Genomic DNA, 16,805 nt, shown 5'->3' on the forward strand with positions numbered 1-16,805 from the left:
ACTCTCCCCCCCATCAGAAAGTTCTCACAACCGATTCGTCGAATTACGCATGGGGGGCCCACCTGGAGGGTCTCCGCACCCAGGGATTCTGGACCAGTGCGGAAAGACTACACCAAATCAATCTATTGGAACTCAGAGCCATCTTCAATGCGCTCCAAGCTTTCCAACACCTACTCCACGACATGGTAATCCTCATTCGCACAGACAATCAGGCCGCCATGTATTATATCAACAAGCAAGGAGGCACGGGCTCGGCCCTCCTTTGCCAGGAAGCTCTACGAGTCTGGGACTGGGCGGTGCGCCACAACGCCCTACTCAGAGCAGTATACATCCAGGGGGAGAACAACGTCTTAGCAGACAAACTAAGCCGTCTGCTACAACCGCACGAATGGACTCTCCATTCCAACCCCCTTCACCAAATCTTCACGCAATGGGGGACGCCTCAGATAGACCTCTTCGCGGCTCCCCACAACGCCAAACTGCCTCAGTTTTGCTCCAGGATCTACACCCCTCATCGCCTCGAGGCAGATGCTTTTCTACTGAACTGGGGGAAACGATTTCTATATGCGTTCCCACCATTCCCGCTGATCCAGAAGACTCTGGTCAAGCTGAAACTCGAACGGGCCACCATGATTCTAATAGCTCCTCGGTGGCCCAGACAACCTTGGTTCTCCCTCCTACTCCAACTCAGCAGCAGGGAACCAGTACCACTTCCAGTGTTTCCTTCACTACTTACTCAACATCAAGGATCACTACTTCATCCCAACCTGCAGTCTCTCCACCTGACAGCTTGGTTCCTCTCAACGTAACCCCTCACCAATTCTCACAAGAAGTGAGGGAGGTCTTGGAAGCTTCCAGGAAGCCCGCCACTCGACAATGCTACTCCCAGAAATGGACCAGATTCTCCTCATGGTGCGTTTCTAAGTCAAAGGAACCTCAGCGAGCTTCCTTATCCTCCGTGCTGGACTATCTCCTACACCTATCTCAATCTGGGCTCAAGTCCACATCCATACGAGTCCACCTGAGCGCCATTGCGGCGTTCCACCAGCCTCTACAAGGGAAACCCCTCTCGGCCCATCCGGTGGTCGCCAGATTTATGAAAGGACTCTTCCATGTTAACCCTCCTCTCAAACCACCCCCAGTAGTTTGGGACCTCAATGTAGTCCTTTCCCACCTCATGAAGCCCCCGTTTGAACCACTCAACAGGGCCCCTCTGAAGTATCTCACCTGGAAAGTGCTTTTCCTTGTAGCCCTTACGTCCGCTCGCAGAGTCAGCGAACTCCAGGCATTGATGGCGGACCCACCATTCACAGTATTCCACCATGACAAGGTGGTACTCCGCACTCACCCGAAATTCCTGCCTAAGGTGGTCTCCGAATTTCATCTCAACCAATCCATTGTACTTCCAGTATTCTTCCCTAAGCCTCATTCTCACCACGGAGAATCGGCCCTTCACACTCTAGACTGCAAACGTGCCTTGGCTTTCTACCTGGATCGCACCAAGCCACACAGAACCACTCCTCAACTTTTTGTCTCCTTCGATCCTAACAAGTTGGGAAGACCCGTATCAAAGCGCACCATCTCTAATTGGATGGCGGCTTGTATCTCTTTCTGCTATGCCCAGGCTGGATTATCACTTCCTTGTAAGGTCACAGCCCATAAGGTCAGAGCAATGGCAGCCTCAGTAGCATTCCTCAGATCAACACCAATCGAGGAAATTTGCAAGGCTGCCACCTGGTCCTCGGTTCACACATTCACCTCACATTATTGTCTGGATACCCTCTCCAGACGGGATGGACAGTTTGGCCAAACAGTATTGAAAAATTTATTCTCTTAAGTCGCCAACTCCCCCTCCATCCCACTGAGGTTAGCTTGGAGGTCACCCACTAGTGAGAATACCTGCCTGCTTGTCCTGGGATAAAGCAATGTTACTTACCGTAACAGTTGTTATCCAGGGACAGCAGGCAGCTATTCTCACGTCCCACCCACCTCCCCTGGGTTGGCTTCTCAGGCTAGCTACCTGAACTGAGGAGACACGCCCGGATCTCCGGGTAGGAAGGCACCGGCGCATGCGCGGTGCGGGCATCTAGAAACTTTAAGTTTCTACAAGCAACACGTGCTTGTGAGACGTCCGTACCGGGGCTCTGTCTGATGACATCACCCACTAGTGAGAATAGCTGCCTGCTGTCCCTGGATAACAACTGTTACGGTAAGTAACATTGCTTTTCCTGTTCTCCATGATAGGGTGTCATTCATGACTCCATGATAGGGGTCATTCAGCAGATCGTGGTCCTTCTGGACCGCATCCTCCTAGTGGCTCCAGATTGGCCTCGCAGACCATGGTATGCAGATCTGTTGCTTCTTTGCAAGGATCACGACCTTCAGCTGAGTGCCCATCCAGATCTGCTTACGCAGGGTCCGGTCTGCATGGAGGACCCAGGATGCTTTGCTCTTAAGGCATGGCTCCTGAACGCGCACAGCCTTAGAACACAAAGGCTATTTTGATGTGGTTTTGACACTCTTCTCAAGTCTAAGAAGTCATCTACAGTTTCTGCTTATGCTAAGGCATGGAAGGCTTTCAAACATTGGTGCACTCGGGACCAGGTGGAGCCTTATTCGACTCTGATCTCGGTGATTCTTGCCTTTCTTCAGGCTGGTCTTGATAAAGGCCTCACTGTGGAAAATCAAGGCAGGAGCATTTATAATCTTATTAATTATGTAATGTTCTTATTTTGAAGAAAGTGGAATCCAGTGAATAAAGGAATGGGGGAAGCAGAATTAGACTTGTAGAAGAAATTGCCTCCAGAATAAGGAGTTTATAAGGAAACTGTCAGCTCCTGCTCCCTATAACAAGGCAAAATATAAACAGTTTAAAAAGGGACATTGTTTTTGCAAATCTGTAAGAACATTTGTTGCTTCCCTGTCTTGCCTTTTCTTTGAAAGACAAAAGGATAAACATGTAAGAGGAGTGAGATTGTCAGCGGTTATGTCATAGAAGAATCACTGTTCTGTAATTTTATAGTAAACATAAGTCATCTTTTCCCAGAGACATTCACAATTAAGTAGTAGATCCAAAATATTTTAGAGCGGCTTTCTGTAATTCTTATTTTTTCTGGAGACTTTAGTCACCTTTCCGCAGAGATGGTCACAATTTTAATTCTGTAAATGTTGATATTTTGTTATAAAACTGTATAACCTGCCTACACCTAAATTATTCACAAGTAAAACCAAATGCATAATAAATGATAAAAACATAAGACCTAATAAAATAACATAATCTTTATGTTAGGAAAAGCTTGCAGAAATAAATGGATCTTCATTGCCTCTTTAAATTGCGGCAAATACCCAGGGAGTGAGTTCTGTTTAGATTTTCTATTTCTTTCCTTTTTTTTTTAATGTAAACATTTTCAAATTCTGTATTTCAGGTACAAATCTGGTAAAGAAAGCTATATATGCTATGGTTGAAGGTGATTGTGATGAAGTAAGTATCAGATATTTGATATATCAAAAACTGTATCTGTTTTTTCTTTATACAGAGTAACTTTTGTATATCTGTGTTTCCTCTGTCCATCTGCTAGATGACAGGTGTGACGAAGGCAAATAAGTATAAAGGTTTCAAGCGTATCTCAGCAGCTTAAATCGCCTTCTCCTATAGCAATTTCCTGATATATCTAGTAGAGGATGGGATGGGACGGGACAGGACAAAGCTCCTTGTGGATAATTAAAGGTCCACTCTCCCATTTTACTGGTTCTTCTCCATCACCATCTTCTCTCCACATTATGGCTTAGTCAAGTCAGCGAGCAGCCCAGCACTGTCTCCTCCTATCACTGTTGCTTCTTCATTGCAATTCATGATTTCAGATTAACTGCATGAACCATACAGAACACAGGGGTTCTGAAACTGTGACTTGCATATGGAGAGAGAGACACCAGGAAGAGCAGGTCAGAAGTACTGGGCCACTGGCGAATTCAAAGTATGCTTCAATAACTTCACCTCATCTAATATCCCTCAGCAACATGGTATCCCTCAAGGCTCCATACTGTCTCCACTCTTATTCAATGTTTTTCTGTCTCCCCTTCTTACACTAGCTCAATCAATAGGATTTACCTGTTTCGCCTATGCTGACGATATACAATTACTTCACCCCCTCAATCCAAGCAATAAATTAGATATCTCAGAAATCAACTCCAAACTGATTAAAATTAATTCATGGCTTCAACAGAATATGTTATCATTAAATATCAACAAAACAAAATGCGTACTGTTTCCAACCTCAGATACCGACTGTCTAGCTGATCCTATCGAGATAGACTCCTCTCCGGTTCAATTAGACACTAAGGTAAAAATACTCAGAATCATTTTGGATCAAACCTCACTTTACACTTTAATCAGCTCGGTAGGCAGTACATGCTTCAACAAGTTAAAACTCATTTGATATTTTACAATACTGCAGCCAAGTTGATCTTTGCAAAACGCAAATCTGACCATGTCTCCCCACTCCTGTCCAATCATCACTGGCTCCCAGTGATTTCCAGAATCCATTTCAAATGCTCCTGCCTGGCTTTTAAGATCATTCACGGCATCCTTCCTCCCCTAATCCCACTATCCTTTAACTCCTCAAGTCCTGACTCCACCAGACCCGCCCAAAGATATAAACTATCCTTCCCCTCTCTACGCGGTATTCTCTATGCAGGTAAACTGGGAAAATCTCTTCTCTTCAAAATCACAGACCTCTGGAACGACCTTACTATCCCGCTGCGGAACCTGGGCTCTCTCCAACTATTCCGCAAGCAACTGAAAACTTGGCCCTTCTCTAACATGTAATTCTATTTTCCCCCTTACTCTTCCATTCTATATATAAGCTCATGTAAACCTTTTCCTTTCTCTTATATTTTAAGTTCTTGTAAACCGTGCCGAGCTCCACTTCCATGGAGAGGATGCGGTATATAAACTTAAGGTTTAGTTTAGTTTAGTATAGTTTAGTAAATATTCTCATCCACTCCCTAATCATTTCCAACATCGATTACTGTAATACCCTCTACCAGGGTATAAATCAAAAAGAGATACGCAGACTACAAATCTTACAAAATACCGCCGTTAAACTTATCTACCATGCAAAAAAATTCAACCACATCACTCCGCTTCTACGTGATGCCCACTGGCTTCCAATCCCTCACCGCATCGCATTCAAAATTCTACTTCCTACCTATAAAATCAAACACCATATTCCTACCTTTCTAGACAAATATTTAATCCCCTGCGTATCAACCCGTGCACTACGCTCAAATTAACAAGATTTGCTTGTTGTCCCCTCCATCTGAGAAATCTTCTATGACACCAGAAAATCCATCTTCTCAGTCATAGCGCCCTTACTCTGGAACACTTCCCCTACATATAAAATTAGAGTCCTCTCTCACATTATTCAGGACAACACTCAAAACTTTTTTATTCAAGGATGCTTACAATACCTAATCCAGGAGCACTTTTCATTCCCTGGAATAAATTTCATTTCAGATTTTCAACTCCAAACACCTCTTTAGAGACGAATTAACTCATAATGTTCTATCCATCCCCCTCCCTCCTTTATATATTTTTTATCTCGATGTATTTTTTTTACCTCCTCTTGTACCTTCCTCCCCTGTCATGTCAATCTCAAGTAATATATTTAATTATGTGGTAGAATTTATTTTTTGGTGGTTTCTTTCTTTTTCTTTTTTAACTCTTAAATTTTTTTTAATGATTGTAAACCGTCTAGATAAATTTTGATAGATGATATATATAAGAAATAATAAACTTGGAAGTGCTAGATCACTGTTCTTCAACCGCTGGTCCGCAGATTGGTGCCAGTCTGCAGGAAATTTCTGCCGCTCCGCACAGGGCCAGCGAGATTGATTAACTTCAATTTCCTGCCGGTCCGTGCAGGGCCGGCAAGATCGAGTTATTTTCAGCTGGTCCGCACTGGGCCGGAGAGGTCATGGGGAACCTCCAACAGTGGCTTTCTCTCCTCTGCAGCTCTCCTTACTTGCCAGCGCAATTCACAAAGGCAGCCTTGGGCTTTTGCTGAATCGCGGCTGTCTCTGATGATGCAACTTCCTCTTTCTTCAGAGGCGGCGCGACCCAACAAAGGACCCGAGGCTGCCTTCATGAATCGCTATGCTGGAAAGTAAGGAAAGCTGCTGGGAGGGGAGAAAGCCACTGTTGGTGGCTGGGAAGCTGCTGGGCAAGGGAAAAAAGAGACAGCTGCTACTGGACCTGGAGGGAAGGAGAAGGAGAGATGCTACTGGGAGAGGAGGAGGGAAAGGAGTCTGGGAAGCTGCTGGGCAAGGGGAAAAAAGAGACAGCTGCTACTGGAACTGGAGGGAAGGAGAAGGAGAGATGCTGCTGGGAGAGGAGGAGAGAAAGGAGTCTGGGAAGCTTCTGGGTAAGGGGAAAAAGGGACAGCTGCTACTGGACCTGGAGGGGGAGAAGGAGAGATGCTGCTGGGAGGGGAGGAAGGGAAGAGAGTTACTGCTGGATGAGGAGGAGGAAAGGGAGAAGGAAAAAAGGAAGTAAACAGCTGGCAGGGAGATTAGAGGAGGGGAAGTGGAGAGACAGGCATGAGAAAATAGAGAGATTGATGATGGGAAGGGGACAGCAGAGAAATAAGCAGAGAGGGACAACGATGCTAGATCTGGTGTAGGAGAGATAAAAATGAAGAGAGCAGTGAAGCTGGAATGAATCATGTAAAAAGGAGAGAGGGGGTACAGGCTGGATGGAAGGGGGAGAGGGCAGACAGTGGATGGAAGGAGCAGATGCTGGATTGAAGAGACAGTGAGTGCAGATGCTGGAAGGAAGAGAGTGAAAAGAAGATGAAAGCAGAAACCAGAGATGACAAAAGGTAGAAAAAAATATTTTTATTTCTATTTTGTGATTAGAATATATCAGATTTGAAATATAGATCCTGCTAGAGCTGGTGTTAGACATAACTGGGGACTGCAAAGCCCAGGCAGTGCTTCTTTAGCTTCCAGCTGGCTTAGGGCTCTCTCGGACCAGGGGGCACTCCCCTAACACTATCCCTGTCATATGTGGCTGCAGTATTCTGTTAGCATGATATTTCTGTGTAGCATTCTGTAATAATTTGGCTTGTTCAGTTTTCTTGATAGTAGAGAGGATATATGTGAAGGGGAGGAGAGACAGGGGTTTTGTTGATCCTTGCTCTGTATTATTTGTATTTATAAAATGACAATTGTACAGAATATTGTTTCTTTCATACTTTAATAAAATACATTCAATATAAAATCATAACTGAGGCTTGTGCGAATGGGATCAGATGATTTGCGGGGACTGAGCTCGAGGAGATGGGGCTGAAATAGGGTTTAAAAATTTTAGTTTTAGTAGTTTGCCGGTCCACAAAATAATTCTTTTATTTCTGCCTGTCCACGGGTGTATAAAGGTTGAAAAACACTGTGCTAGATCACTGCTTCCAAAACTGGGTCGAGATCCTAAATGGGGTCACAATCTTTGTAAGATCTCTATAGATGTATTATTCTGCACTTCTTGGGGGGGGGTTTCCACACAGTTTATTTGGCCATAATCATGGAGTCACTTCCACAAAAAAATTGATAATCTCTATCGAAGAAGCAAAAGAAGACTGCAACTAATACAAAACACTGCAGCAAGACTCATATTCTACAAATTGAGATTTGATCACATCACACCACAACACACTACTACTGATTTGAACTACATTAGATCTCTGTTGACAAACAAATCAAATTCAAGACATGCTGCAAAGCATTCAGGACCCTACACAGAGTGTCCCCACAAAGTGTTCCCAGATTCACAGAATTGCTCAGCAAATTGACTGAACAATGCAACACATATCGCCTGACACTGTCCTTCCCATCTCTAAGGAATAAAATATAAAAGCCAACATAACTCCTTTGGCTACCAAGTTGCAAAAAAAAGAGAGACCCGCTCTGTTCTGCAAATCTCTGAAAACATAGCTATTTCAAAAATCCTGGCTAGAAGTAAAATACACAAATCAAGGAAGTTTTTTTTCACCCAAAGGGTCGTGGACACTTGGAATGCGCTACCGGAGGAAGTGATCAGGCAGAGTACGGTACAAGGATTCAAACAGGGATTGGATGGATTCCTGAGGGATAAAGGGATCGTGGGATACTGAGGGAAAAGGAGATAGAGGGGTATAGATGAGGATTACTGCGCAGGTCCTGGACCTGTTGGGCCGCCGCGTGAGCGGACTGCTGGGCACGATGGACCTCAGGTCTGACCCAGTGGAGGCATTGCTTATGTTCTTATGTTCTTATGAACCATACATGTAGGATAAAGATGTGAAAATAGCACACACCTGACACCTGGAAGGAATAAATTAATTGCAATACAACACACATGCTGTATTATAATAATAACTTTATTTTTTCTATACTGCCATAATCTTGCAACTTCTAGGCGGTTTACAATGAAAGAGAGCTGTACAATCAGCGAATTACAAGGTGAGAACAGGTAGGAAGTCACTGAGTAATCAGTGTTTACAGGTTATAAATAGGTTAGTATAATCTTAAGCATTTTACATCAAAGGGGCTGGATGGTCAGCGAATTACAGAGTACAGGAGGTGAGGGAGACACTGAATAGTCAAAGAGTAGAACAGAGTACATTTGTGAAGAGTGTAGTGTCAATGTAAAGAGAAAAGGTTTTGGGATGGGGGGGCGTTGTCTGACTGGGAAATAAATCTATTGAATAGAGCGGTCTTGATTTCTTTCCGAAAGGCGCCATAGGTCTGCCTGATTTTGTCGGTGAAGTTGCCTAGCCAGGTTTGCTGTCTGGCAGCTTGAAACTTAAAAGTTCTATCAGAAAGGTTCTGTATTTGCAACCTATGATCTTCGGGTAGGCAAAGAGGTTGCGATTTCTTGTTGTCCTTGTGGGAGTGAAAAGTTCGAAGTGAGGTAATAGGTAAATTGGGGCCATTCCCCACACCAGTTTATAGCAAAAACAGAAAAACTTGAATAAAGTCCATGCCTCAATTGGCAACCAGTGCAGCAGTTTATAGTAGGGACTAATGTGGTCACTTTTCTTTAGTCCGAATATTAGTTTGACGGCCGTGTTTTGCACTATCCTTAATTTTCTCAAAGTTTTTTTGGGAGTACCCACGTAGATGATATTGCAGTAGTCTAAGGTGGATAGGATCAGTGACTGAACCAGTAGTCTAAAAGATGGAGGGTCAAAATATATTTTTATGGTTTTTAATTTCCAAAGTGTGTGGAAGCATTTTTTGGTCACCGAGTTTGTGTGTTCGATCAAGGTCAGGTGGGACTCCTAGTATTTTTATAGTTTTCGATATTAGATGGTCATGACCATTTAAGTGTATGGTTGTTGAGTTGATTTTGTCTTTTGGGCTTGCTATGAGTTGAGTTTCAGTTTAAAATTAAGACACCATTGTTCTATTTCGGTCATGATGTGGGAGATTTGTTTTGAGGTGTCATTGGTCACTTTGGTCACTGGGATTAGGATAGAAATGTCATCGGCATATATATAGTATATTAGGTTTAACTTTTGTAGAAGATGGCCTAAGGAAGAAATATAGATGTTAAATAAGGTGGGAGATAGGGGGGAACCCTGGGGAACTCCCGATGGACTTTTCCAAGAATTAGAATATTTCCCATCGTAGACCACTTGATACGATCATTTCGTTAAGAAGCCCTGGAACCAGGTCCAAACGCTTCCCGAGAGGCCCATTGCGTCTAGGCAGTTCAGCATTATTTCATGATCCACTAAGTCGAAAGCGCTGCTGAAGTCCAGTTGTAAGATCAGGGCACTGGTACCTTTACTGAAGAGATCATATAGGTGGTTAAGGATAGATCCTAGGACTGTCTCTGTGCTGTATCCTTTTCTAAACCCAGATTGATGTTCATTGAGTAGGTTGAATTTATCTAAGTGATTTACTAATTCCAGGTTGACCAACCCTTCCTGTAGTTTGGTGAATAAGGGGGTACTCGCTATGGGTCTATAATTGGACGTCAATGCGATTGAGTTCTTCTGATCTTTGGGGATGGGTGTGATCAGTATGCGCCCCTTATCTTCTTGGTAGGATGCACTTGTAAGAGTGGTTGTTGTCCAGTTAAATAGATCCCTTTTGAATTTGGGTATTGCAGCTTGCATGATCTTGGAAGAGCATTCATCTAGTAAGCAATTCAATTTGGCATATTTATTGAATAAGGTGAGGAATTTGTTCCAATTTTGGGGTTCAAATTGATCCTAGGTCATGTCAACAATGGACTCCCTTTCCTGTAGCCTGAATTGGGGTTCGAAGTCGTGTGAAGGTGTTGGTATTGTAGCTTTTTGGTCCAAGATTTTTTTACTGAAATAGGCGGCAAGACTGTTGACTGATGGTATCTGTTCGTTTTTGTTTTTTAGGACTTGGGTAGTATCTGTTAGTCTGTTTACTAATTTGAACAGCTCTCTGCTATTTATTTTGACCACTCCAATTTTTTGTGCGTAGTGTTTAGAACGTTTTTCTTTTATCTGAGTTTTGTATTTTTTCATGTATTGTTTCCAATTTCTTTTATCTTCCTCATTGTCTGATTTCAGCCATATTCTTTCTAGTTTTCTGAGTTCCTGTTTGAGAGCAAGTAGTTCAGCATCGAACCATTCTTTTGAATCCCTCTTATACTTTTTGTAAGTTTGAGCTGGTGCTATTTTGTTTAGAACTTCTGTGGTGAACTTTCCCCATCTGGTAGGGAAATCTTGTTCTTTCTCCGAATTGGGACATGATTCGTAGTGTGTCCAGAATTCTGGTGGATATATGGTGCTTCTGCTGGTGATTATTGTTTTCTGTCTGGCATGGCTTATGTGTTTTGCGAATGAGTGTTTCTTTTGCCAGTTTAACTCAAAATTGCAAATATAATGGTCTGACCATATGCATTTCTCCCAGGCTCCTGTGCTGTATTGGATTTTGGGTTTGGGGATATCTTTGTGTGAAAAGGTGACTATGTCCAATTGGTGTCCCTTTTCATGCGTTTCCTCTTTGTTTGGTATTATATTGCATACTGAGGAAATCTATGTTGATCGCATGTCACTAAGCTGAACTGACTGCTACTATTACTACTCTGACCAACTGTACCACTGTTATTACATGGACCGATTGTACTGCATCACTACTTAAGATTGCTGGAATTGTACCGATGACTGTTATAGCAATGATTATGTCACTTTGACTTATTGATGTAACCTACCCCAAATTCCTCTTAGGAAGATTTAGCAGGATATAAGCCCAAAATAACCTAACAGGAAATGGGGGGGAAAATCTATTCTAAGCTTAAATTAGAAAATACATAGATAAGTCTTCACCATTCTGCAAAAAATAGCTTTTGAGAAAAGTGAATATCAGTTGGAAGATTAATTGCACAGCATAAAATAGAATGAGAAAAAGTGATTTAAATATTACATTGCATATAGAAGGAAAGCCTAGTAGCAAATAACTACACTTCCTTCTGGGCAGTGATATTCCAGTGTCCTAAAAACTAAACACATTATCTTAAAATAAATCTTGAGATTGCACTGGGAACCAGTGTAAATCATCCAACAAGGATGTAATGTGATGAAATCTTGATTTACAGTATATCAGTCTCGCCTCTGAATTTTTATAAGATGAATCCTACTACCGTATACACTTGAATATAAGACGATCCGAATATAAGTCGGTGTATCCTTTTTCCCCCCAAAAGGAGGAAAAAAGGTTGACTCAAATATAAGCTGGGGGGGTTAATATTCATCTGCCCTGCCAGGCTCTGCACCTACCCCCCCCCCCCAGCCCACCAGGTCATTCGGCAGGCTGGAGAAGACCTGTAACAAGTCCAGGAGGGAGGCAGATAGGCGCTGACCTGAATATAAGAAGAGACCAATGTTCCCTCTAAGGATTGATGAGGTGTGTGCAAAAAAAAAATATGCATGAGTGACAAGTTACATACTCCACAAATTTATGAGCAGGCGCGGAGGACAAGTGCCCGTGAGATTGTGGGAGGGTTAAATACTCAAAACTTAGAAGAATAACAATTTACTTAAAGTTTTTGCTTCGCCAGCTTTCTGGTATCTTTACATACAGTGGCGTATCTAGCATATGTAACACCCGGGGCCCATCATTTTTTGGCACACCCCCCCCCCCATCTGTACAAAAAACATGATTTTTAGTAACAAGCCACACATCACACATGAGTACCTAGGAAAAGGCAGCATCTTACATATTGCAGTGAGCAGTACATCAATACACCCATTGTAAAACTAAACAAGCCAGACCAGCACAGATCAATCCTACACCGTCAATCCTAACAGAAAACCATGTCTTTCAAACACACAGAACACAGAAAACACCTTCGCCTAGTATAGAATATGTCATCACAAACTAACCCCTCCCCCTTTTACAAAACTGTAGTGTGGATTTTAGCCACGGTGATAACAGCTCTGACGCTCATAGAATTCTGAGCATCAGAGCTGCTACCACCACGGCTGGTGCTAAAAAACGCTCCACAGTTTTGTAAAAGGGGGGATAAAATAGAAATACTCAGCTTCAACGTTCTAGCTCAGGAGTGCCCAAACTTTTTGGGCTTGCGAGCTACTTTAAAATGACCAAGTCAAAATGATCTACCAACAATAAAATTAAAAAACACAAAGCACACTATACGCTGAAAAAATGTTAATTATCATTCCTATTCTGGGTTTTTTTCAAAGAGGTCAAGGCAGATGACTCTATGCATTGTCACCTCAGTAACAACCATACAAAAATAGACAAATATACCCCCCTTCCTTTTTATTAAACCACAATAGCAGTTTTTAGCGCAGGGAACTGCGCTAAATGCCCAGCGCTGCTCTCGACGCTCATAGGCTCCCTGCGCTAAAAAACACTATTGTGGTTTAGTAAAAGGGGGCCATAGTGCAAAATATAGACAGAATATATAAATTCAGACACATTTTGATCACTAAATTTAAAATAAAATCATTTTTCCTACCTTGTCTGGTGATTTCATGAGTCTCTGGTTGCACTTTCATCTTCTGACTGTGCATCCAATCTTTCTTCCCTTCTTTCAGCCTGTATGCTTCCTCTCCTGCAGACCTCATTCCCTCCCCTAACTTTTTCTTCCTCTCTCCCTGCCCTTTCTTTCTTTTTTTCTCTCTTGATGCCCCCTTTCTTTTTTTCTGTTTCCCTTCTGTCTCCCTGCCTGCCCCCTTTCTTTCTTTCTTTCTCCCTACCCTCCACAAAGCCACTGCTGCCACCATCAGGGGAAACAGGCCCCAAAGCCACCGCCGCGGATGCCCCAAGTTCTCTGCTTCCCACCGTTGGGCCGACCAGCATTCCCCCGACGTCAATTCTGCCGTTGGAGAGGAAGTTCCGCCCAGCCAGGCAGCGATTGGCATCCTCCCTGCCAGGTTCTGCACACAGCCCCTTCCCTCCCTGCCCTGCAAGGCTCTGCACCCAGCCTCCTTCCCCACCAGGCTCTCCAAGGCTCTGCACCCAGCCCCCTCCCTGCCAGGCTCTGCACCTAGCTCCCTTCCTTCCCGGCTATGCACCCAGCCCCCCTCACTCTGGTAGTCTAATGGTAGGCCGGGACAGGAGAGATCCCAGCCACATAACAATTTTTTTTAAACCCCCCCTCCCCCCCGGCGTGCCTGCCCACCTGCACCTTTTTTGCAGATCTTAATCCCTGGTGGTCCATCGGTGTATGGAGCAAGAACAATCTTTCCGCATTCCTGCCCCGTGCCGAACCCTAACCCTAAACCCTAACCATAACTAAGCTATTTTGCTCCCTGCTTGGCCCCGTGCTGCTCTCTGATTGCCGGGACAGGCGATAAGAGGGATCCCTCCTGTTCCAGCCTACCAGAAGCCTGCATGAAGTCCAGGAGGGGGTCGGGTGATAACCCAAATATAGGATGAGACCCCCCATTTTTGGGCCATTTTTTTGGTCCAAAAATTTTGTCCTATATTTGAGGATATACGGTACTCCATGTAAGTTATAAATGGTTAGCAAAGTTGCTGCCAGCATTTAGCTTATTGATTTGGAAAACAGCATTAAAAATAGAATTTCTTTTAACTCCAAAAACAAAAAAGGAGGCATTTTAGGGGATTCAGTAATTCCAATATAGAGTCTGAGTGTCCCTGATTCTGTCAACAGTAGAACTTGATGAAAATCTGCTTTTGTTGTTCTGCTCCCCTTGCTGCATATTTCCTTCATTGTTGGATGCTGAAGAGGTCCAGTGTACACAAAATTGGTCACAGCACATCTCATTGATTTCAGGTCATGGTCTTTGGCCTCTAGCAGTATGCCTTTCTGTAACACCTCTCCATTGTTGGCACATTATTATGAAAGAGATGAGGCATGAAATTGGTATAATACAAGAAATCAGAACTACCACAGCCTAACAGTGGGCATGCACAATACTTTTCTAAGCAGAGAAAATTTACTTCAGTTTGGCTCAATGATATTTATTGACAAAGTGAGATGGGTTTAGGTATTTTCTTCTTTTATTAAGTTGTTTATAATTCTTTTACATTTGTAGCAACAAATTGTAAGTTTGCTAACCTTTTAAGGCAGTGTTTCCCAACTTCTTCAATATCAACCGAGTATCCAGATCACCCATCGGCAGATATTTTGAAATGGACATTTTATTATTAACAGTTATCGAACGCGGCAACATATATACTACAGTTAATTGGAAATGGTATTCAGAACAAGACACATTTATATTTCACTCCCATATAAATTGTCTGGCCTCTTGACAGCTGGTGTGTTCTTACAGACTGAGTAAAAATGAAACTTACCGATGGAGCTTATTTTATAAAAATAGGAGAAAAATATCTTCACTGGTACCATAATGACCAGTCAGATTCCTTGTTTTATTCTCCCAGAGAATAAAAGATGAAACTTGATTTGTCAATATGGGCAACTTCTCCATTTTTGTGAAAATTTTTTATTTTAGCCCCCATTGGATCAAGGCACTTTTGTATGCATGTAACAAATGAAAACTAAAAATAAATAGCACATAGTAACGACACACAAGTGCAAACCATCTTCAGAATATGCAAGGAATGTAACCACAGTCACTTAAACGCAAAGTGTGGCCTTTACTTCTTTTAGCATTCTGTGCTTAGAAAAGCAGCACAGTTAGCATTATTTGTTATATTTCTTGCTCATGTCTAAACACCAATTCTGGCAGAAATACATATTCTAATCATGCCATAGAAAATAAGATTACTTTTTCTACCTTAGTTGGCTGGTCATTTTTCTAATAATTTTGGTCCCAGTTTATACTTTCCTCTGTCGTCTTTTCTGTCTTTTTTTTCCAGGGTCTGCTGCCCATTTTGACATTTCTTCTCTTTCTGTGCCCATCATCCATTTATCCTTTGTGTCCCTTTCTTTATCCCATGTCCAACATATCTCCACTCTGTGGCACTGTCTTTCCTCCATGTTCAGCATCTCTCCTCTCTGTGCCCCTCAAAAGATGATGACATTTTAATACTTAGATAGCACATTTTAGAAAATCACTATGGACAACTTCATATACAAAAGGAAAACAAAAATAAATAGCATAGTAGAAACTATCTTAAGAACATACAAAGAATGCAGTTAAGTCTTTTCTTGCTGTTTGTCTGTGGCTGGGAAACTTCAACCCTAGAGAAACAGGATGGACGGACTCAACAGACCCAACATATCACCTTCCAATTCCAGAGCAATACTAGTTGGGGCAACCAATTCTCTTGCTGTTTCTCTGAGGCTGGGAGGATTCTCCTCCCCCCCCCCCCCAAGACATAATAATAAGGACTCAGTAGCCCCAGGATATAAACTCCCAGCCTCAAAGAAACGAGAAGCTCAGCAGCTCCATTCACCTGACTCCTGCCTACCCCACACACATTCCCTTCCTTTTTACCCTATCATGCCTTCTGTATGTTCTTTACTTCACCAAGCTTTACTTATTTTGTTCTCCCCCCCTCCTGCCCCTTTCCCATCTTGGTTGTTCACCTCTTACTACCCATAATACTCCCTTCAGTAGCGAAGACATAGGATTCTGTACAGTAGCTGTTGCTTCCCAATAGTCGGAAATTGCAGAAGGGTGTTACTCCAAAACTCTGAACCCTTCCACATCTGCAGTAGAGAACAGGTGTGTTCTGTTCTGATCTGCTCTGTTTCCTTTTTTGTTATTTTGGGGTATTTTTGCCATTGGTCTTCAAATTTTCTGTATGGCTTCGGTGCTCGGAGGTCCCCTTCTTGGGCTTACTCTGCCGGGGAAAGGATGCATTCCTATGTGGGAGGACTGCTGCTCCCAGGCCAATCTCTTGGAGTATCTGTAAAGCTAACCTGCTTTGGGTCACTTCAGGAGCTGCTTGCCTGCTGATTTTATCAGAGGCTTGAGCGCAAGCTATGGGACCACTGTTTAACAATCCTCTGGGTAACAGGGAGCCAACTGCAAAGTTTCTTAGCCCGGCACGTCATGTGGACTTTCAGGGGTGGGAGTCCAGAGTCTGGGTCCGCCCAACTAGCAGAAGACTTCCATCAACAGACTTGTGCTGAGCTATCTCTGAAAGCAGGCTGATACAAGCTGACAGGCACCAGAAGTCACGGTGAGTACCGTATTTTCACTCATATACCGCGCACCCGTGTAAAACGCGCACACGGGTATAGCGCGCAGGAAACTGTAATTTATGTCAATAAATTTTTATATACCGCGCATGCCACCCCGACTCTCCCGTCGCCGCCCGACTCGACTCTCCTCTGGCCGCCCCGACTCTCCTTTCGCCTGCCCCGACTCTCCTCTCCCCCT

The 16,805-nt window shown here is 43.3% G+C and overlaps 1 protein-coding gene across 1 annotated transcript in view; it reads left to right on the forward strand.

Moving 5' to 3' along the window:
* NAA30 (N-alpha-acetyltransferase 30, NatC catalytic subunit) overlaps window positions 1-16,805 on the forward strand; it is an 88,114-nt gene that overhangs the window by 64,498 nt on the left and 6,811 nt on the right. The window contains exon 3 of the mRNA XM_033952373.1: window positions 3,426-3,481. Coding sequence (XP_033808264.1) covers window positions 3,426-3,481 — 56 coding nt within the window. The remainder of the gene's footprint in view (window positions 1-3,425; window positions 3,482-16,805) is intronic.

The sequence above is a fragment of the Geotrypetes seraphini genome, chromosome 7, assembly GCF_902459505.1.
Source record: "Geotrypetes seraphini chromosome 7, aGeoSer1.1, whole genome shotgun sequence".
In the NCBI taxonomy this organism is placed as follows: domain Eukaryota; kingdom Metazoa; phylum Chordata; class Amphibia; order Gymnophiona; family Dermophiidae; genus Geotrypetes; species Geotrypetes seraphini.